The sequence below is a fragment of the Bos taurus genome, chromosome 17, assembly GCF_002263795.3.
Source record: "Bos taurus isolate L1 Dominette 01449 registration number 42190680 breed Hereford chromosome 17, ARS-UCD2.0, whole genome shotgun sequence".
NCBI classification, from domain to species: Eukaryota; Metazoa; Chordata; class Mammalia; order Artiodactyla; family Bovidae; genus Bos; species Bos taurus.
Genome location: NC_037344.1, coordinates 46,186,057 through 46,208,958, shown reverse-complemented (window position 1 = coordinate 46,208,958; position 22,902 = coordinate 46,186,057). Strand labels below are relative to the sequence as shown.

The 22,902-nt window shown below is 43.2% G+C and overlaps 1 protein-coding gene, 1 non-coding gene and 1 pseudogene across 3 annotated transcripts in view; 1 reads left to right on the top strand and 2 right to left on the bottom strand.

Moving 5' to 3' along the window:
* Nucleotides 1–3,217: 3,217 nt before the first annotated feature.
* ADGRD1 (adhesion G protein-coupled receptor D1) overlaps nt 3,218–22,902 on the top strand; it is a 175,595-nt gene continuing 155,910 nt past the window's right edge. Inside the window, 5 exon segments of one of the 2 annotated variants that reach the window (NM_001034564.2) lie at nt 3,609–3,867; nt 3,957–3,993; nt 12,701–12,784; nt 14,960–15,055; nt 16,912–17,034. In NM_001034564.2, the coding sequence (NP_001029736.2) occupies nt 3,802–3,867; nt 3,957–3,993; nt 12,701–12,784; nt 14,960–15,055; nt 16,912–17,034 (406 nt within the window). In that variant the 5' untranslated portion in view covers nt 3,609–3,801. 2 annotated transcript variants of the gene reach the window in all.
* Nucleotides 4,785–5,315, bottom strand: LOC132342606 (translation machinery-associated protein 7-like; annotated as a pseudogene).
* On the bottom strand, nt 8,040–8,112 carry TRNAW-CCA (transfer RNA tryptophan (anticodon CCA)). Its single transcript has one exon. It is a non-coding gene; the product is annotated as a tRNA-Trp (tRNA).

The following is a 22,902-nucleotide window of genomic DNA, read 5'->3' as shown; positions in this document are numbered from 1 at the left end:
GATTAGAGCCTAGCAGTAGGATGTACAACAATCACAGGCCTGGGGCACGGAGGTGCTGCGGGGGGGTTCCCACCCTCCCCCGCTACCTGCCCTCCCGACAGAAGCACGTGGGCTGATGGAGGGCGCACCCTCCAAAGGAAGACCACTTACTTGTGGCCACAGAAGGGGAAGGGGAAGCCTGGGCTGGCAGAAACAACACAGGCCCTTGGTACACCCCAGGCTCCTTCCAGAATGTCTTTCCAGAATGTTCTTCCTTCCCTTGTCCCTTAAGAGAGAGAATTCCCCAACTCCCTCCCACCATTTCTGCAGTGCATTCATCTCTCAAGCTCTAACCCTGTTGATGTCTATGGTATCTGTGTGTTGCTTATACCCCTAACACTGGCTGGGGGCATCATAGTTCTTCCTGGGGCGGCATCTCCACGGAACCCAGTGGGACAGGGCCAGCCCTGCCCAGGGAGCTCTTTACAAATGTGATGGTGTGTTGAAGGCTGTGTGGGTGGGGAGGTGCAGCTGAGGGAGAGGAGAACCAGGCACTGAGAATTCATCACCCTGCCAGCGTCTGGGCAGCTCTACAGGGCTCTTCATGAGCTCCACGCTGTCCTCCTGCTGAGCAGGAGGACACATATCCAGCTGTGGGTGAATAATCCAGCTAAGCCCCTATTTTCAGTCAACTTTACACTTTGTTTCATCCCTGTAAAACTGTACTGAATAGAGCCTAATTGGAATTTAAGCTTCCTTTGATTTGTTTCAGCTTTATCACAGTATAATTGACAAAATTGTAATATATTTAAGGTGTGCGATGTGATGATTTGATATACATGTACACTGTGAAAAGACTCCCACAACAGAGCTAATTAACACATCTGTCACCTCACGTCTCACATATTTATCTTTTTTGGGGGATGAGAACATAAATTCTACTCTCTTAGAAATGTTAATTACACCATATAGTCTTATCCACTAGAGTCACCATATTATATATTGGATCCTCATCTTATAATTGAAGGTTTACATTCTTTTACCAACCTCTGGTAAAGGGATTCACAGGGATGGGATTCCAGATGGGATTCCACACTCCATCAGTATCTTTTCCAAAATCCCCCCACCATAGGAAAGGATGCTTTACACAAAGATGGGCTCATCTCAGCCCATGAAAAGGAACCGAGAAAGGTGAGAGATGTGAATGAGCACGAACCTGCTATCTGGGATTGAGACGAAAAGCAAGTCTATGGGGAGTGAGGGCAGGTTCCGCTGACTTTGATTTCTACCCAGTTTTTATTGCTGTTATTGTACTGAGATGCCTCCTGTTATCTGATGGTGATTTTTAAAAAATGTTTATTGGAGTATAGTTGGCTCACAATGTTGTGTTGATTTCTGCTGTACAGCGAAGAAAATCAGTTATGCATATACACATATCCACTCTTCTCTAGATCCTTTCCCCATGTAGGTCATCACAGAGTATTGAGTAGAGTTCCTTGTGCTATGCAGTAGGTCCTTATTGGTCATCTATTTTATATATGGTAGTGTATATATGTCAGCCCCAATCTCCCAATTCATCCCTCCCCCTTTCTACCCAGTAACCATAAGGTTGTTGTCTACATCTGTCACTCAATTTCTGTTTTGTAAATAAGTTCATTTGTACCATTTTTTTAGATTCCACATGTAAGTAATATCATATGATACATGTCTGACTTTCTTCACTCAGTATGACCATCTCTGGGTTGATGGTGATTTTTATGGTTAAAAAAAGAACACAGCCAGCGTGGTTCAGTCTCAGTGATGGGACAGGTCCATTTAATCAGCAATCTGTCTAATGTTTCGTAAATTAAGAAGCGGACTAAGGAAAGTCTGCATTGGCTCCCCCTCCTCTTGCATCTTTCTCTTTCTTCCAGAGGGAGGCGGTGGGAAGGAGAGAAAGCAGATGAAATGCAGAGATAAAGGCTGTAAGTTTCCACTGAGGCCATCAGTCTAGGCTACAGGATAAAGGTGCAGTTATGACAGTGGAACCTGCCATTTTTTTCAAGTGCGAAGAGATGGAGAAACGTGCGCAGGAATTTTCTGGAACCCTGCTGCCGCTGTGCAGGGAAGTTCAGGCTATCAGATCATCTGAGAGGTTGTGGGCTACAGGCGCAAGTTAAAAATAATCACTTTACAGTTTTGACATCACTTTTTTTTGTTCTTCCCCATGGAGACTGGAGGTCATTTTTCTTATCCTCTTTAGGAAGTACTTGGACTCCGTTCCCATTTAAAGTCAGGACGAAGGAGCTGATAATATTAGTTAACATTTAATGAGTGTTATTTTCTACTTTATAATAATAATCACAGCTAGCATTTATTGAGTGATTTTTTTTTTTTCCTTGCAAAACACAGCGAGCGTTTATGGAGTGCTACATATTTTCCAAGCACTGCTTTGAAAGCCTTATATGTATCATCTCATTTCTTGTTACAGCTCTTTGGAGCTGAAACTATTACCTCCATTTTACAGATGAGGAATTTGAAACAGAGAGGTTCAGTAACTTGCCTAAGAACACACAGCTAGTTACGTGTTGGAGAGGGTACAGGGAGGTAAGTGTTAGTTAATTAAGTGTGTGTTAGTTAGGGGCATCCCTGATGGCTCAGACAGTAAAGAATCTGCCTGCAATGCATGAGACACGAGTTGGTATTTGTGTGGGTTAACTGTGTTACTTAATGGTGTGTGTGTGTGGACATGTATGCAATATAGATTAAAGTTTTAGTTTCTAGTAAAGTAAGATGAGGCTGGCTAAGGGTCCCTGGATGCTGTGGCTGGGGGGAAGATGTGGGGTTTGGTGTAATGGCCCAGAGCACCTTGTAAACAGTTTCATTCATCTCTGAAAGGGTTAAAGAGAAAAGTGGCCAGCATCCTGTGGAGGGCATGAGCTGGGGAATGGGTGTGGGTGTTTTTTTTTTTTTTTCCATCCCTAGATCACCTTACTTTTTTCTTTGGGCAAAGAAGACTCAGCTCTAAACAGAGTTTATTGTCTGTTGTATGTTTTGTATTTATTAGTATTTACACTGACTTTGAGGGTGTTAAGGGAAGGCAGCTAAGGTATGTCCACACCCTGGCTCTGTCTGCTCTGCTTCAGAACCGCAGATCCTGAAAATAATTCCCAGTTCTTCTTAACAGACCGGTGTTAGGACCCAGAAAGGATCCAGCAGCCGTGGGATATAAACAGAGGAGCAGAGCTGAACAAAGTTTGAGGAGAGAGCCTTACATCACTCACTCTCTCCACTCCGAGCTCCGTGCCGGGGGACAGACGGAGGTGTAAGCCTGAGTCACACCAGAAGAACTTAGGCAGCAAGGCGCTGGCCGGAGAGCCCCGGGAGCTCCAGACACAATTCCTCCCGCTTCCAGGGAAAAGGGCAATGTCCAACTCCAGACCTGAATGGGGACAAATGACGGCTCTTGACAGCAAAAGAAAACCGTGAGGGACCCAAGATTGCCCCCTGAGCCTCACCACTGCAGTCCCAGCCCTGGATAGCTTTTCAGGAGTTTGGATCGGAAGCAGTTTCTCCTCCCCTCATCCCGGGGCCGGTTGGTCGCTCCAATGTGTTTATTGATCACCGAAGACTCTGAAGTTTGGAGACAGGCAAGAAACACCTCTTAACTCTCCACGACTCTGCCCTCACTCTGAAGTTCACAAACTCTAGCTAAACAGATGGTGTTCTTATTTCTGGAACCTGTGACAATGTCCCTTTCCCAAAGAAGTGAAAGTTAAAGGCAACTCTGTCACAGACCCTCAGGAATTCCACTTGGATCATATTTTCACCTCTGAAAAAACCATGAAGAAGCTGCTGCCTCTTTGCTGCTGGCACTCCTGGCTGCTGTTATTTTATTGTGATTTTCAGGTAACGTGCCCAGGCGGTGCTCGTCGAGTCGGGAACAGATTTCTGCTGGGAGGTTGCTTGTGTCTTATAGTGTGATGTTTTGTGTGCAGGTGCGCGGGGCCCACACCAGGTCACACGTCCATCCAGGTAAGGCAGCTTCCCCATCTTCTGCCCACTACCTGTTCTTCCTGCCCAGTCTGGGGTCTGGAGGCAGTTTGCTTGTGTGTCTCTGAGGCTCTTGGGGAAGGAGCCCTTCTTGGGCTCCGCTGGCCCCACCAGCTGTCCTGACACCTTGTCCCCTGGGTCACTCATCGTCCTCCACCTCTGACTTGGAGAAGCAGGTCTCTCTGCGCCCCGAGCCTCTCGCTCTGGGGCATCTGAACACTTGTGATTCAGGAAATGGGATGTTCGTAGGTGAAGCATCTTCTGTCCTTGACTCATGTCGTGCGTTTCCAGCGCAGATTCACTTGAGCTGCCTTAGAGCAGCTTTTGTCCCCATCCTTTTGTCCCTGCCCTCTTTTGTCCACATCTCTCTGACGGGAGTTTGACTGCTCCAGCCCCTCCGAGGAAACCCCTCACCCACCCCCGGCTGGGTTCCCTTTCCCTTTGCCATCGTGAGTCCTGTCTGGACGCCTCACCATGAGGCTTTCCACAGGGAGGACGGAAGAAGCGAGAAACTTTTCCTTGCTCCTTCCCAGAGAAGGAGGTCTCTGGGACCATGGCAGGGGTGCACTTACTGGCCCTTGTTCCCATTTGCTGCTTGGCTGGTGCATGCATGGTGGAGGGGACCTCACACTAACATCCCCAAGTCTTTGCCTGGGAGCCATGAGAGCAACACTGGCCTGGGGGTGAGCGTGCTTCTGGCCGTGATTCTTGTCTAGAGCAGCCCTGCTGCCTCCACAACCCACCAGAGATGGTGGGCGCAGCATCCCCACGGTGTGAATCCAGGTTCCAGGAGACGGACCCCAGTCTCGTGGGAGCACCAGCTTGGTGCTGGGTGAAGGTGGACGTGGGGTGGGGGGTCTGTCCCCGTTGGAGTGACGCGGCCCTCACGGTGGGCATCCTGTCATCTCCCTGTCTTTATCTGCAAGTTTATCCTTAAATGGAGAACAGGTTCCAAGACAACACTTCCTCCTAGCTATAGGTGGCATCAGACATTATGGCAGGGAATCCAGATGTTTAAGCAGAAACGGGATTAAGGGTCGTCATTGCCTCAGGCACCAGGACCAGCAGATGTTTCTCCAGATTTCTTTATTCCACCTGTGGCCAGGGGCGTTTCCCTGGCAGCCTTCCCTTTTAGTTCCTCCGATTTCTTCTGCTCCTCCTCCTGTTTCAGCTTGGATGTCTTATCTTCCTTATCCGTCTCCTGAGCTGCTTCTTGGGCTGCTTCAGGGGCTTCTTCTTGCCACCTTGGCAGCTCAACATAGCACCTGCCGCCCCTTTCCCAGACCCTTCCAGGTTGTGCTGCTGTTTCTTTTTATCTGCACATTCAAGTTCAGTCTTCCGTTGAAAAGGATGCGAAGCTGGTAAATTTTCACCGGCTCCCCTTTCCTTGGCCAAAATGCTGAATGATTTGGGGATAAATAAATCATCTAGCATTGCACTAGAGGGAGGCTGTGTGAGCCCTACCGCTAACCCACGCCTCATAGCTCACGCGGATTTCCCAGGAGAGATGAGGGGAGGGGTCTGGCCAAGAACATCAGGCAGAGTGAACAAAGCAGTCCTGAGACCCCAGCCCCATCAGGGAGGAAGGAGAGCTGCAGGGGCGTTCCCACATTGTGCCTTTGGCCACATCTCCCCACATGCACTCGCATCCTAGGCTCTCAGCTTCAAGGAGCAGCTTGAATCCAGCCTTGGTTTCATAGAGAGACTGTTCCTTTCACATCCTAAGTTAGTGTAGAAGATCTTTTTCTATTGGTCAACTAACTACCTTAGAGAAATCATACTAATACTGACGATCACAGGCATGTTACTAAAAAGGAGCAGTAGACACTGAAACCTGGGTGGGGAGAGTTCAAGTTCAAAAACCCAGATTTCTGACACATACATGTACACACACACACACACACACACCAGGCCTTGTTTTAAACAACTGGGATATGGTACAAACAGAACAGTCTTTGCACTCAAGTTGCAAAGAGTCTGATAGAGGAGACAGACTACAAATATACTAACAAACAAAAACTTTTAAATTATAGTGTGAGTGCCATGGGAAGACAAAGAAGGGGGTTGGTAGAAAGAGTGGATGGTGGGCGATAAAAGGTGATCAGGGCAGGCCTCTCAGAGGGTATGTCCCGTGGACCGAGGCTTGAAAGACAGAGCTGGTTATGCACAGCAAGAGAGCAAGGGGACTTCGGGGCAGGGGCGACAGCAGGGAGTCCTGCTGTGGCATGAACTCGGTGTGTCATGGGCCAAACAGGAGGGGACCACGGTTGGCACGGGATTGGCAGGGACCAGTTTTCCTCTGTGTGGTGTAGTTTTCTGTCCAGTGAAGTCAGTGGAACCCTGGAGACATATTTCCCTCCACACATTCAAGGGGTGAGGGCTTCCCTCTACTGACACAGAGAGTAAGTAACAGGGAAAGGATGGAATAGAAAAATCTGGAAGAAAAACTGAAAAGGAAAAACAAAAGCTATTATTAACTTTCTTTCTGAGTATTGATACCCCTCCGTCCCTCCCCCCTCACCAAACTGGATCAACGAAACATTAAATATGGATGAGAAATTATTCCTGAAGAACTGATTTTTTAAAAATGTATTTTATTGAACTATAGTTGATTTGCCATGTCGTGTTAATTTCTGCTGTACTGCAAAGTGATTCAGTTATACATACGTACATGTGTGTGTATATATATATGTATATATATATATTTATCATACTCTTTCCCATTATGGTTTATCACAAAATATTGAATATAGTTTCCTGTGCTATACAGTAGGATCTTATTGTTTATCCATTGTATATGTAATAGTTTGCATCTGCTAACCCCCAACTCCCAATCCTCCCCGCCACCTTGACAATCACAAGTCTGTTCTCTATGTCTGTGCGTGTGTTTGTTTCATAGCTAAGTTCATTTGTGGTCATATTTTAGATTCCACATGTAAGTGATATCATATGGTATTTGTCTTTCTCTGTCTGACTTACCTCATTTAGTATAAGAGTCTCTTGTTGCATCCATGTTGCTGCAAATGGCATTATTTCACTTTTTTTCATGACTGAATAACATTCCACTGCTTACACAGGCCACATCTTCTTTATCCATTCATCTGTCAATAGACATTTAGGTTATTTCCATGTCTTGGCTATTGTAAATACTGCTGCTGTGAAATAAGGGTGCATTCGTCTTTTTGAATTAGAGTTTTCTCTGGATAAATATCCAGGAGTGGTATTTCAGGATGGTATGGTAACTCTGTTTTTAGCTTTTGGAGGAACCCCATGCTATTCTTCATAGTGGCTGCACCAACTTACATTCCCACCAACAGTGTAGGAGGGTTCCCTTTTCTCCACACCCTCACCAGCATTTATTTAGTTGTAGACATTTTGATGATGATGATTCTGACCGGTGTGAGTTTTGCACTTTTGATTTGCATTTCTCTGATGTTTAGTATCTTTTCCTTTCCCTGTTGGCTATCTGTATGTCTGAAGAACTGCTTTATAGTTGTGACCTAGGCTGGAAGTCTGTCTCTCTCAGTTTATTTTTTAGGGCTGGGGGATGTTTTGAAGACCCTGTATGAACCGTGTTACCCCTCAGCTGTTGTCTTGTCTAAGTAGACATTTAGTCTGTTTAGGTTTCTTTGGTGAAAACCAGGGTGACTGTACAACCTGAAGATTCCATATCACCTTCTTTTTGGGAAAATAGCTGAAGTGTCTAATTCACAAAAAAATGAAACCCTTTTCTTCTGACACTTTTAGGTTCATGGATTGTTTACTCTTTAGGTTGTAAAAGGAAATCTATGTGTTCAATTAATTTCCTTGATATGTCTTATTAATGCCACATAATGTTTTAATTAATTAAAAAAACCTAAATTGCTGACATTACCATGTGGGGAGATTTCAAATTTAAAAAATATGTATTTCTGATTTAAAAAATATTTATTTAGTATTTATATATTTGGCTGCTCTGTGTCTTAGTTGTGCATGTGGGATCTTTAGCTATGGCATGCAAACACTTCGTTGTGGCCTGTGAGATCTAGTTCCCCAACCAGGAATTGAACCTGGACCCTCCGCATTTGGAGTGTGGAATCTTAGCCACTGGACCACCAGGGAAGTCCCTCTGACTTCTTTTTGAAAGTGGGAGACCTGGCAATACTAGGCATATCCTCCTACAGAGGTGGGATCATTGGCTTGGGAAGAAGTCACTTTCTTTAGACAGGACACTCATTTTCTTCCCCGCCCAGCCGCCACCGCCCTGAGACCTGGGAGTGAGAAACCGGGGTGGTCCCGGTGTGTGTTCCCAGCACCTTTTCTGATCACCTGTGCCTTCCAAGTCGGAAGCCACAGTGAGCATCATCCCTGGCCTCCCTGCAGGTAACTCCTCATGCCCCTGGCCCTCATGGATATTTCAGTGTGCACCTCCTTCATGACTTACTGGACAAACTCAGTGTTGATAGTTACATCTGGGCCATTTGGTGGGTAGCGTTCAGGCCCTCTCCTGGTTACAGACCCCCTCACCCAACCACTGATACTTCCCATCACTGGGCACTGGCTGGCAGGCAGGTGGCGGAGGGGGGGGGCATCTTTCTATGTGAACAAGACACAATCCCTCGATTCTATGAACCTTCCTGCCCAGGATGGACATGGCCATTTCTCAGTGGAGCTGATAATGGAAAGAAATTTATTACCCACAGGCTTCATTTTATGAAGACGAAAATTCTGAAGATATAACATCTGTTCTTTGCTCAACAGATGTTATTTCCTTTTCCTATTTTTTTTCCCCAGATGAGTTGAATATCAAGTCAATGATGTCTTCTCCTCTTCAAAATTAATATCCCAGATTTTAGGGGAAAAAAATCATGGTATAAATAGGGATGAATATTTTTGATTTTTGCATTTCATATTCTTACTGTGGAGGTCCTGGAATAGAACCACTGATTTCCCAGAGACATAAGTCCCTAACAGGTACAAGAGAGTTAGTTGTGCACACAGCTACCTCTCTGTGGCCCCTATTGTAGAATTAGCTAGATTCTTGGCTTCCATTTTTGATGCATGTACATAACCCTGAAGGGACAGCCTCACAGATGCAAACTGAAAAAAGAACCCGATAATCTGGACCTGGGCACATGTTTGGCATCCTGGTAGAAATTCAGATGTTAGATGGAGTGCTTCAGTTTTCTCTGAAAATTTCATATGGACATTATCTACGGTCACTTTAACTGTGAAAGCAAGACTTAAATGGTTGTTAAAATACAGGTCCTAACATTCAATTGCTTCCCTGGTGGCTCAGAGGTTAAAGCGTCTGCCTCCAATGTGGGATACCCAGGTTCGATCCTTGGGTCGGGAAGATCCCCTGGAGAAGGAAATGGTAACCCACTCCAGTATTCTTGCCTGGAGAATCCCATGGATGGAGAAGCCTGGTAGGCTACAGTCCACGGGGTCGCAAAGAGTCGGACACGACTGAGCAACTTCACTATAACAGTTAACAAAACAGAAATGAAAATCTCGCATCTTACACCCCATTTCTCAATTTTGTCACCCCAAACGAGTCTTCTCAGTTTCTAGAGTACACAGCCAAGCACCCCCTCTTTCTCTTTTCCCTGCCCTCTGAAACACTGTATTTTACACAAAATAGTTCACAATATACATATTTTTCTCACCTTGATTTTTTTTATCTTAACAATACGACTAAAGAATATTCTATGTCAGTACATGTAAATCAGCATCATTATTTATCCTAGTTACACCCTAGATCATTATATAGATGTTCCATATTTATTTAGCCAGCCCTCTGTAAATGAGCATGTAGGCTGTTTGCAGGTTTCTGTTACTATTTTAAAAATTCTGCAACAAATACCCTTGTACATAGGTCTTTGATCATATGCATGAGAATACGCTAGATCTTCAGAATAAATTTCTGGGAATTAAATTGCTAGGTCAAACATCATGTGAGCTTAAGATTTTGATAGATATTGCCCTCCAGAAAGGTGAACCCCCACCAGAAAAGGTGGTAGAACTTGCCCACTTCAGTGTGTTGTTGTTCAGTCAGTAAGTCCTGTCTGACTCTTTGTGACCTCATGGACTGTAGCTTACCAGGCTCCTCTGTCCTCCACTATCTCCTGGAGTTTGCTCAGATTCATGTCCATTGAGTCAGTGATGCTATCTAACCAACTCATCCTCTGCCACCCCCTTCTCCTTTTGCCTTCAGTCTTTCCCAGCATCAGGGTCTGTGCCAATGAGTTGCCTCTTTGCATCAGGTGGCCAAAGTATTGGAGCTTCAGCTTCAGTAACAGTCCTTCCTAATGAATATTCAGGGTTTATTTCCTTTAGGATTGAATGGTTTGATCTCCTTGCAGTCCAAGGGATACTTAAGTCTTCTAATAAGTGTAACTTTTCATTTGCCAGTCTGATAAGTGAATAGGCTAGCTCGCTGTAGTTTTAACATGCTTTTTAAAATTATCAGCATGGTTGAACTTCTTATATTTCTAAAAGTAATTTGTATTTCTTTTTCCTTGAACTGTCTATGTCTATTTTGTATATAGTAGTATATATATTTTAATCCCAAATTTGTAATTTATCCCTTCCCCTACTTTCCCCTTTGGTAACCATATGTTAATTTTCCATGTTTGTGAGTCTATTTCTGTTTTGTAAATAACTTAATTTGTATCTTTTTTTTTTCGATTCCACATATAAGTGATATCATTTAGCATTTGTCTTTCTCTGCCTTGTTTACTTCACTTAGTAAGATAATCTCTAAGGTCCATCCATGTTGGTGCAAATGGCATTATCTCATTTTTTATGGCTGAATTGTACTCCATTGTATACATATGTACCACTTCTTCTTTATCCATTCATCTGGTGATGGACACTTAAGTTGCTTCCATGTCTAGACTGTTCTAAATAGTGCTGAAATGAACACTGGGGGTGCATGCATCTTTCTGAATTAGAGTTTTCTCTGGATATGTGCCCAGGAATGGGATTTCTGGGTCATACGGTGCTTCTATTTTCAGTTTTTTAAAGAACCTCCATACTGCTTTCCATAGTGACTGCACCAATTTATATTCCCACCAACAGTGTGGGAGAGTTCCATTTTCTCCACACTTTCCAGCATTCATTATGTGTAGACTTTTTTATGATGGCTATTCTGGTTGGTGTGAGGTGGTACCTCACTGTATTTTTAATTTTTGATAATTAATGTTGTATTTTTGATAATTAGAGATGTTGAGAATATTTAGTAGATATTTTTTGATTTTTGAGTTTTCTTTATTAAGAATAGGTCAAGTCAACCGGTGTCTCCTGCATTTCAGGCGGATTCTTTACCAGCTGAGCTACCAGGGAAGCCCTTCATTTATTCAAGGGTTCTTTTACATCCTTCAGTATGATTTGATTGTTTTCTTCGTGAGAATGTTGTGTAGTTCTTATTCTTTTGTCCTTAAATGTCTTCTCTTTATTGATTGCATTTATAAATTAAAACCTTTCTTCTATTTTTTTTTAGCATTATTATATGAATACAAGAGAGCTATTCACATTTGCATGTTTAATTTGTATCAGCCTCCTTACTAAATTCTTTTACCATTTGTAACAGTTTTTCACTTACTAAATTCTTTTCTTATTTGTAATAGTTTTTCATTTTCATTATCAGGCATACATCATTTGAAAATAATGATCATATTATCTCTTCTTAAAAAATATTTTTTACAATGAACAACACAAAGATTACTTTGGTAATTTTAACTTTACTGGGACCTGGCAGACACTGAAGGCAGTTGATTATTATTTAGTCATCTGGATCTTTATTTCCATTTCTGGGAACTGTTCACAGAGAATTAATCCAAGAGAAGATTCAAGTTAGGAGAACAGTTGAGTGTGTGATGGTGCAGCCTCTCCAGAGACTATTACCCAAATTCCATTATGAGAGTTAGAGAGAAAAAAAAAATGAAATAATTCATATGATATTAAGTGAGAAGAGCAGAATAAAAAAGAACATGTCTGCACAATATGATGTCTACTCAAAGTACAAGGACCCTAAAGGAGACTTTTAAAGGATTGATTTTTAGTATGGAGGAAGCAGAGCAAAAATAGAAAGATCAAGATCAATTCAGGAGATGTATATGGAGGATTGTATCTAAAACCAGTTGGCTGGGTGTCTACTGAGGTGGCATTGTATTCCTTGTCTTAACATATGGCTAGAAGTACAATTATTTTATAGATTATTGTTAGACTGAAATGAGGATGTATTTGTAAAGAATCTCACACGATGTCTGCACAATATAGCTGCTGGCTTCCTCCTCTTTTTCAGCCTTTTTTTCTCTCTTGTCTGATTGCATCAGCTATTTCTCTTAAAGCATAGGAACTAACGGTGGGATAATGGACATTCTTATCTTTTTCTCTGACACATGTGGGCATGCTTCATGTGTTGTGCCATTAGGCAGAATGGCTTTTATTTTCTTTGGGCTAAAAGGTATCTATTCCTATTTAGTATGTTTTATCCTGTAAAAATATTCATTTATTTTTAGTTTATTGAGTTTTTGAAACCTGGGAGTGTGTGTCGAATCTATTCAAAGACATTTTGAGTACCTCCGAAGTCACTCTGATAATTAACTCTTCCTGCAATTCCTGATGTAGGTAGTAAGTAGCTCCTTATGTCCAGCTCTTTCTTTCCTAATAGTGATGTAACATTTTTATTCTTTTTTCCCTCAAGGGTTTGAGGTCCTGGCTTCTGCTTCCCATTACTGGCCATTGGAAAATGTGGACGGGATCCACGAACTTCAGGAGACAACTGGAGGTAGACACGGGTGGAAACAGAAACTGGGGCCCCATGGGCATCTCTCAGGAATCAGGGGCAGTCTAGAGAGACAGGGAACAACAAACAGCATCAGCTGTGAAGCCAGGATGACAGAGATGAATAGATATTTGTGTTGCTTCCCCTTAATAATTGTTATTGCAAAGTATTTTCACTAGAAGTTTTATATGTTTTTATGATTAAAAGAAAACATTTATGTTTCAAAATATTAAGATGTGCATTTTCTCCAACAACCTTAAAACAAAAGCAGCGGTTTTCAGCTTTAACTTGTACCTGATGGATCAACCTCTGTACGAGTCAGGATGTATGTTTTCTAGGTAGACACAAATGGTATAATCTACACGCCTGCCAAAGCAGGGGCCCATCTGAACCTAGGGCCAAGGATTGTGCCAGTGAAGACTAATGCCCTGTTTGTGGGGTCACAATTTCATTTAGCAAAGGTAATCCCACCTACCCATCAGCTCTTCCATGCTTCACTGATAGCCCCCCTCAACCCCCACGCCTTGAGAAGATCGAACATCACCTAAGATGATTCCAGTGGTCTGCAATTCCATGGAAAATAAAGTTTCTATCTGACTCAGTTCAGACTTTTACCGGAAGGAGAAACCCCAGACAGCCCTGAGTACTTTTTCCATTCCAATAAGATTTTTTAAAGTGTAAGTTTTGAGCAATTTGGGATGTTCTGACATTTTAATTTTTATTCCTCTTGATTATGTCCAATGATTGATTTGTACAGCAGGAGGCTTATGTACAACCATGCTAGCACATGCTCAGATTGTCTGTACTGGTTCTTTGCAATGGATTAAAAAAAAAAAAAACCCACATTGCTGCTTATTAGGATTCTCACACCAATACACTGATTTGTTCCTTATTCCCAGGACGTCATGTGCTGCCATAAATTGTCACTTCAGATTCTAAAATGTCTTTCTTAAACTTTGCAAATCAGGAAGTATTACAGTGAATGTCTCTGTTGTTGGCATCCTTAGAGGCACTCAAAGAGCAGGGCCCTCCAGAAGGATGCTGTCCTCCTGTGCAGGGCTACCCAAAGCCCTGCCTTCATCTGGCATTATCTCTTCCTTGCCTGCATGTTGGGCAGCAATGGCGGCCATGATGAAAACTTACATTGAACCACTGGGGCTTCATATATTCTCCAAATAGTCTGTGCTATAGCGATGGACTGTTCCTGTGGCAGTTCATTTTGTGACTATCTCGGGTCAAAAGAAATGGCTTTCCCTTGTCATAATCTAATTTTCTCTTCTCAGGGCTTTTATTTTAAAGCCTTTGAAAGGAGATCATTCCAACTGGAAAATGCATTGTCAAAATAGCTCCGTGTTTAGGACCTGGGTGCTAACATTTCCGTAATTACTTTAAACAAGAGTTCAAATAATGATCCGTATAGTTCTGTCCTCACCCTGTCAACTCATCTCATTGTCATAGGTTATCAGATACAATTACATTGTGGTTGGATTTTGTTCACCCAAAATATTAATTTCCCATAAAACTCAAACTACATTGGTGTTTGTCCCAAAACACTCGAATAATAAAGGTTTCACTGCCCTTTTCCACGGGATCTATTCTTTATGTTATAGTGCACTGCTGGCATATTTCAATTTGATTACAGGTTTCTTAAGGCAAAAAGAAAAAGGAATAGAATCCATCAGCACATTTTACTGCTGGGGACGGTTGAATGGTGTTGGAAATTATTGCATGGATGCACTGCTTTGTTATTTGTTGCTGAATTAAATCTCTGTTGTTTTGTCCATTTGTTGTAATAACGTGTAGTTGTTTTCATGCTGTGCTTCTGTTTCATCAGTTCTTGTGACATCACAACCGTTAATCCTTTTTGTTAAGGCTACTTAGTGGCCGAGTTCAATTTCATATCTCTCAACTAAAGTATCTGAATGGGAGTTGGGGCCAGCACGTTGGAACCAAATACAACAGCCACAGCACCCTAGCTTGGGGACAGTATGGGGCTGCTGGAGTTGCCATAATGTTGACTGAATAAGTAAGAAGGAGGTGGGGCTGGGAGAGAGAACCCGAGCTGTTTGTGGGATGGAAGCACGCTTATGGGTGTGTATTATGTTGAGAGATATGTCGGTTCCATTTGTTTTTTGTGTCACTCATTCATTGTGCTTCTTTTTTTGTTGTTTCACCCAGCATCACGAACCCACAACCTCACTGTGCTCCCTTCTCATAATTCTACCTTTGTTTATACCAATGACTCTGCCTACTCAAATTTCTCTGCAACTGTAGGTGAGCATGTGTTACTTCTGTGTTAAGTTTGGATCTGCAATGAATTGAAAGGCCAATCCGATCTGGTTCTATATGAATTCACTATATTTTGACTAGCAAATGAGCAAATATCTCCCCAAGAGCCAAAGAGTCAGGGTATTTGATGGTAAGGACTTAAGACTGCGGCTTAATTCTAAAGGAAATATCACAGACTGAAGGATAGTCGGGTAGGGGGTGTCTATGCACTTTCAAGCAACCGGGGTCTTCCAAACCAGCAGCTTATTTTCAGAACAGTACAGACATAAGATGAGATAGTTTCCAAAAAATAAACCTTGTTTGGATTTTTTAATGGATTATATTCTTTTGAGAAGGAAAAACATGCCCTTGAAATGAAAAATTAAAGTCAATTTTAAAATACCTCATCAAAAATTTGATGTCTTGCAAACACTAGAATCAGCATTTCTTCTGTAGCTGGAATTTTTTTTTTTTTTTTAATCATTAGAAGCTGTTTTCTAAAAGACACACCCACAAGAGTCATGGTTAAATGATTATCTTATTTAATAACCTCCAAGGACCACATGTTTCAGATTTTTCTTAGGCAGCACAAAACAGGACAGATAGTAGCAATTGGGCAGCTTTCTGGTCAGTATGGAAAGCTGGCTCAGATAACTTAGGTCTTGCTCCTGACCTTTTAAAAAATATATGACCTGATCGTTCTTTCAACTATGGGATGTTTCACTTCCAAAATTAATTTTGCCAAGCAAATAGTCTGGTTTAGGGGTTTATACAGCCTCATTCAATCCTGCAACTTCAAGTTGCCCATTTTAACTATGTAATATATAGATTCCCCACCCCCAGCAATAAACGAGATAGATTAAAAAAAATGAATTTAAAACAATAAGGAAAGATGTTGAAGTCCTTCAGGTTGGTATCTACATGCCAGTGGTTGTTAGAGAATCTGCCCTAGGGTAGTGGTCAAGTCAAAGTTCTCCTGGCGCTTCTGTCCATCTTCATCTGGACCACCAGGTCTAAGGGCAGGACGCAGCTGCCACAGGGCAGGGGCAGCATCTGGGTGGCTTTGGTCCCAGTCAATCATGTGTGACTCATCACCCTTGGCTTTTAGAGTCTTCCCTTATCTATTCTGTAAACCATGTACATCACACTGACACCATCAGAGAGGTCTGCTATCGGAATGGGACAAACAAAATGATGGGGGAGCTGGCGTCCCCGCCAGGACTACTGGCCCTGCAGTCCAGTCACTGGCAGGCTCTGCTGGGTGCCTCGAAGCGTGGCTCTGAGTTTCCCTCCTAGAGCCTGAAAAGGAATGCTCTTAAAATCATGGGTTCCCATGTGTCAGATCACGGGCTTTCAATGAGAGAATTCAGAAAGATAGAGAGTACAGGTGTAGTTTTACATTTGAAATTGAATCTCAGAGTTTCACCTGAAAAGTCTCGTGTGAAGATGACGGTGAGAAGGACTCATGAAGAGGTGGATGGCATCAAAGTTTAGGACAGTAGGAGATTCTAATCATATACCTCCTAGTAACTCAACTGTTGACAAATACAGTACTTATAATGTGGTCATATTACAGTGCATATTATAAACTGGTGTGATATTAATTACTAGGATACAATATTAATAAGATAATATTTAATATTGACACTAATACATTACTTATAGTCTAGTTCACAATTATGAAATGTTAAATACCATTAATATTAAATAATATCTGTAACGTCATTGAATAGAAATATTTAATTATAAATAGAAAGAATACAGCATATTTAGATCAAAGTGGTTTGTAAGCCTGACAGGTGTCCGGACTTTTCATCTCCTGCAATTATTAATCTACAATGTTTGCCATTCTTCTTACTTAGATATTGTAGAAGGAAAGGTCAACAAAGGCATTTACCTCAAGGAGGGAAAAGGAGTCACATTTCTCTATTACAGAAAGAACAAAACTTCCTGCATCAGTAATCCGGCACAGTGTGGCCCTGAGGGTGAGTGATGCGCTCCATTCTTTTCTTCCTTTCTTTCAAGTTCATTTCATTGCCAGGTGGCATCTGTTCCTCTGGGCTGTGGCAGATGTGAAGACAAAGTTCAGCTGCACCATGCGTGCTCATGTCACATACGGACTTGAGGGGAGGAGTGGGGACAGGGATGCAGAGACTGGCCCTGGAGACGGAATTAAAACACCATTTTGCAGAGGCATGAGAGCAAAGTATTTAATCTTGTAAAGCAAAAAGCAACAAACAACAACAACCAAAACCCCCAAGAAACAGACGAAAAAGAACCCTCCATAAAAAGCAGACACGGTGATGTCGCAGTGGAGTTTGGATGGGACCGTGGCGTTTGTGGGCAGGAAATTGATGGTGTGGCTCACGGGACGTTATTTCTGGCTCCAGGATGTTGGCCATGGGTCTGGGCGGGGCATGCCTTTTAAGACTCGTGCCATGGGTTCGCTTCTTTTATATCCGTGGAGATTGGAGGGGGCAGTGGTGAGAGCTGTCCCAGCGAAAGGTTGTGGGCCTGTGGTTAAAATAATACCGTGGGTGAAACACATAGGTACGAAAGAGAAGTTAGGAACCTATTCCTTCTTCTTCCCTTTTTTTTTTTTGTCTCTATGAAAAGTAACCGGCTCTCTAGGATCTGAGCTTCAGAAAATGAAGATTTGAGCCACATTTCAAAACGTTCTGGGAAACTGTCCTCTGCCATCCAAATCAGTTTCGAGCCTCCAAATTCCATTATCCTAAGTAACTGAAAATTTTTCTTTCTAGGAAAAAAAAATTTAATGCAAGCGGGTCTGAAAGCCCTAAGTCCTTTGGAGCATCCAATGGGCTTATCAAAACTGCCCTGTGATGAATTCATTGTTCTCCCACTCCCCAGGCCCTATGGGTTACATTCCAGTAAAAGTAAACAAAGCTTAACAAGGTGATAACGTGTGGGAGGATACATTTTGGACTTTGCAGAACCCAGAGTTTTGAGAAAGGGATTTGAGGTCTAAAACCACAGCCAGGTTTACAAATCCACAGTTCAAGCTGTTCCTGAATTCAAACAGCCCTATAAACACAGCAGAGTTGTTTATTTCTCTAAATTTAAAACAGCCCCGCCTCAGCTACAAGGACTGAGAAACAAGAGGGCAGCCGGTGCCTGCCCCACCCTTTCCCTGCCTAGATCAGGATGGCCGAGGAGGAGAAGCAGGATAGGGGTGTGTTTCTGTCCAGTTTGTCTCTGGGTCTGAGAGGCAACAGCTTCTCTTTGGAAGAAAGGTGTCTCTACAGCCCCAGCTACCAACTGGAATTGACTCAGGTGGGAGGGGAAGGTCCCAGGAATTCTAGTAACTGGGCACTGTCACAGATAACCAGCCTTTGAACGATGACTATGATGGGACCAGTGGTGACTATGATAGTGACCAGCTACTGGAAATCAGAACTATCGGAAAACTTTACCTGAATTCTCAGGTCGTAAACTAGAGGCCTCTGAGCTCACCCTGCCCTGTGGCTGTGCCTTGTAGGCATGGAGTTAAAGTTTTTTGATTAGCTACCAGAGTTGAAAAATAGGACAATTTCACATAAAAACACAAATTCCCGGTTTCTCTTGAGAAATCTCCCTCCCTATTCCGATTTTGTGGGGCTGAACGGAGGGGCCCTCTTTTGTGTTGGACATTGCCCTTCAGCTCATCACTGACTTCTGACCCTTTGATCATTGGACCTGCTGGACATAGAGCATGTTAATGGTTTGGGCTCCAGGGCCAGGCGGCTTGGGTTTCAGTGGTGTTCTAATCCTTTCTGTGGTGACCTTGGGCAACCACCTAACTTCTGAGTCCAAATTCCTTACCTGTAACATGGGTCAATCAAAGCCAGATTTTAGTTCCCTGCTATGGGGTTGTTCTGAAGACTGGCACGTGGCCGGTCCAACACTGAGAAGCCCCTGGGGTCCTGTCCTGTATGGGTGCCTCCCCATGTGCCTCCTGTCCCCAGGATCGTGGTCCTCACTCCATCTGCCTGCTCAGATGTGACCCTCTGACAGGGGCTGACATGGTTGGACCAATCGTCATAATCACCCACAATCATGCATCGTTTACTTGGTGCCAGTGTTCTTGGACTGCAAGGAGATCAAACCAGTCCATCCTAAAGGAAATTGGTCCTGAATATTCATTGGAAGGACTGATGCTGAAGCTGAAACTCCAGTACTTTGGCCACCTGATGTGAAGAGCTGACTCACTGGAAAAGACCATGATGCTGGGAAAGATTGAAGGCAGGAGAAGAAGGGGACAACAGAGGATGAGAGGTTGGATGGCATCACTGACTCGATGGACATGAGTTTGAGCAAGCTCCGGGAGTTGGTGATGGACAGGGAAACCTGGCATGCTGCAGTCCATGGGGTCGCAAAGAGTTGGACATGGCTGAACGACTGAACTGAACTAAATTGAGTGTTCTAATCCCATTACATGTATTAACTCATTTCATCCTCAAAAAAAAAAAAAGAGAGACAGACAAGAGCTCACATGGTATAGAGAGCTGTAAACTTTGGCTTCATGTTACCACCCTGTTGATAGCTTCTCGTGTGTCCTGGTTAACTGGACCCTTTGAAGGTATTTTTTGGGTGGCTACTTTTCTAGAGTATGGCCAGATATGCGGTGAAGCCAGGAAACCTCAAGTCAACTTTGACCCCCTGGGACCATGCTAGCAGGGGTCTTTATGTGGTGGATGCTGAGGGAGGTTGGGTATTTCTTGGTCCACATCCTTCAGTTTGGATTTCAGACAGGACCACCAAACATGGGTGTCATCCTAAGGATCACTGTAGGCATTTCTCCATTTTATTAACCATATCCTTTGCTCTGGGGGGTTTCCCTGGGGCCTCAATGAGCTTACATTTCTAGGTTTAAGGAGAACAGGATTTGAAAAGGAAAGTCCATCCAACATTTTTCAAATCAAACTCCACATGGCTTTTGAAGTAGGTGAGATGATTTCAAGTGCACTTTTAGTGATTAAACATTTCTTTTTTTTTTTTTTTTTTGCTTTGCTGGGTCTTTATTGTTGCTTGAAGTCTTTCTCTAGTTGCAGAGAGCAGGGGCTACTCTGTAGTTGCAGAGCTGGGACCATATATATATATATATGTCTGGCTGTGCTGTGTGACTTGTGGGATCTTAGTTCCCTGACCAGAGATTGAACCCAGGCCCTGGCAATGACAGCACAGAGTCCTAACCACTGGACCACCAGGGAATTCCCTCAACACTTAAACAAAGAGAGAAACACTGCCCACACCCAGTCAAGCAGGTCAATTATTTTCATATTTGTGATTTCCCAATTCTCTTGTGGTCTCTGTTCATATTTTTGGCTGATTTTTTTTTTTTTTTAAGAACGTTGTAGCAGACAGGGTTGAGGTTTGAACTTTTCAAAAAAGGATAAAACATCTGAGCAATTTAGCCGTTCCTTCTCCGAGTTCTCAGCTAGAACGTGGGATCTTCCTTCTCTGCCAGCTGCTCACTCTGACATTTTGAACCCATGACCTGCTTATCTTAGGGCTCTTCTCCATCTGCTCCACCAGTTTCTCTGAGCTGACTGTGTGACCTGCCTTTTGGCAAATTGTGCCTCCTGGGAAATTTCCTCATGGGCGTTGGGTGCAAATGGGAGAGAGGCTCTGGAGGATCCTTTGAGAGAGAAAGTCTATTTGAACATTAACCAAAGGAAGTACAGTCTGTGTTTCTTCAATACTGAGGCAATTCTCCTCCAACTCCCACGACCAGCAGAAATCCACATGAGGGGGGAGTCTTCCTGGAGTGTTCCAGCATCTTGTTTCACTCCCCTGTAAATCTTATTTTAATTTTATTGTTTTATTGGCTTTGCTGGGTCTTTGTTGAGGCATGTGGGCTTTCTTCAGTTGCTTTGCACAGGCTTAGTTACCCCTCAGCATGTGGGATCTTTGTTTCCTGACCAGGGATTGAACGCACATCCCTTGCATTGGAAGGTAGATTCTTAACCAGTTGGAAAGTGGATTCTTAACCACTAGACCACCAGGGAAGTCCTCCCTATAGACCTTGAGGGCTCAGCTCCAGTGTGGCTCTTACAGAGATGAGTCCCACACCAGCTGCGTTCCTCTTTGCTCTCACAGGTTCCTGTATGTCCCCCTCTGTCCCTTGCATCTTTGGTGATGACCTGCTCATTATGTGTCTTCCTTCTTGGACATTTAGCTCTGCAAGGGCAGGGACTCGTCTGTCTTAGTCACTGCTGTATTTTCAGGGATGAATATCAGCATGATAGATGCTTGATCCCTGTCAACTGAACAGATACATCTAGTCTGTCTTTCTGATGCTTAAATGCCTTTGAATCCTTCCCCAGCACATATCTGATGGGCCATTATTTGCATATCACCTGTGATGAGTCCTTCTCCATCCTGAATGGGCCATCCCATTTTTGCACCCCTCTGATACTTCTTTCTGATATTGGACTAAATTTGTTTTGAGTAATTACCTCTAATTCCACTTCAACTCTCAATCACCTTGAATGCCTGCCAGAAAGACCTTCTTCCTGTTTTACTTGTTAATTTTTCCTCCCTCCGGAAATGTACCCTTCTTTTTTCCCTCTTGTGCATTAGAGCTTCCTCTGCTTATAAACACCAAGAAACCTGCTACAGCTCCATAGCAGCAGCTGGAAAATCTCAGCATCCATATTCTCTTCTCAGCATCGACAGGACTTTTTAGACTATTTGCATTAGGTTACTAACTTCAACTTTGCATTAAGTCATTAACTTCAATGCCATCAACAAAATGGTAAAATATTCTGAATGGTGTTTCAGGACAAAAATTTCCAGAAGGGCCTGATGGTTGGGCACAGATCCAGCTTCTGTCTTCCTTAGATGATTGGGGGTTTTAGGGATGTTTGAAAGCCTGATGGAGCTTCAGAGAGAAGTATTCATTCACCACGTCCATTTCACAGATGGGGAGACTGAGGTCCAGAGAAGGCACAAGATAGCCTAGAGTCACAGGGTGATTTACTGCTGAGTTTCTTTAAGTATTGTTTCCAGACCATCGGCAGAAGAGTCCATTGCAGAGACTGCTAAAAATGGAATTTCTCAGTCTCCAGCCCAGGACCCACTGAATCCAAATCTGTGGACAGGGCCTGGAGATCTGAATTTTAACCCAGGCCCTCTGGGTGGTTTTCATGGACCAAATCTCAGAACTGCTCAAGGCTGACTCTAGCCCACAAATGTGTTTTGTTTGCTGGCATTATGTCGGTTCTCACAAATTTTCTATTTTAACAAGTTTTCTAAATTGTTTTTTGGCAGAATGTGTGCATGTTAAGTTGTTTTAGTCATGTCCAACTCTTTGCAACTCTATGGACTATAGCTTGCTAGGTTCTTCTGTCCATGGGATTCTCCAGGCAAGAATACTGGAGTGGGTTGTCACGCCCTCCTTCAGGGAATCTTTCCAACCCAGGGATCGAACCTGCATCTCTTAACATCTTCTGCATTGGCAGGCAAGTTCTTTACCACCAGCACCACCTGGGAAGCTTTTGGCAGAATGGGTGGGTTCAAAAAGACTGCCTAACTGTTTGCAGAAACAGAGCCTCTCTCACGGTGCTTTAAATGTTTTTTTTAAATTAATACTCAACTTCCCTGAAAGATAAAATTTCATTAAAAAATCTCTACTTCTGTCTTCTCTTGAAAAATCAGTAAATCCTAGTGTTACCCACCCTCCTGGCATCAGTTGGTTAGAGCTAAGGTGACTGTCCAATGGTCTCCAGGTTTCCTGAGTCCCTTAGACTCTCAGCTCTCTGGTAGTCCCTTGGACTCTCACAGCTTCCCTGGTAGCTCAGCTGGTAAAGAATCTGCCTGCAGTGCAGGAGAGCCTGGTTCATGATTTCTGG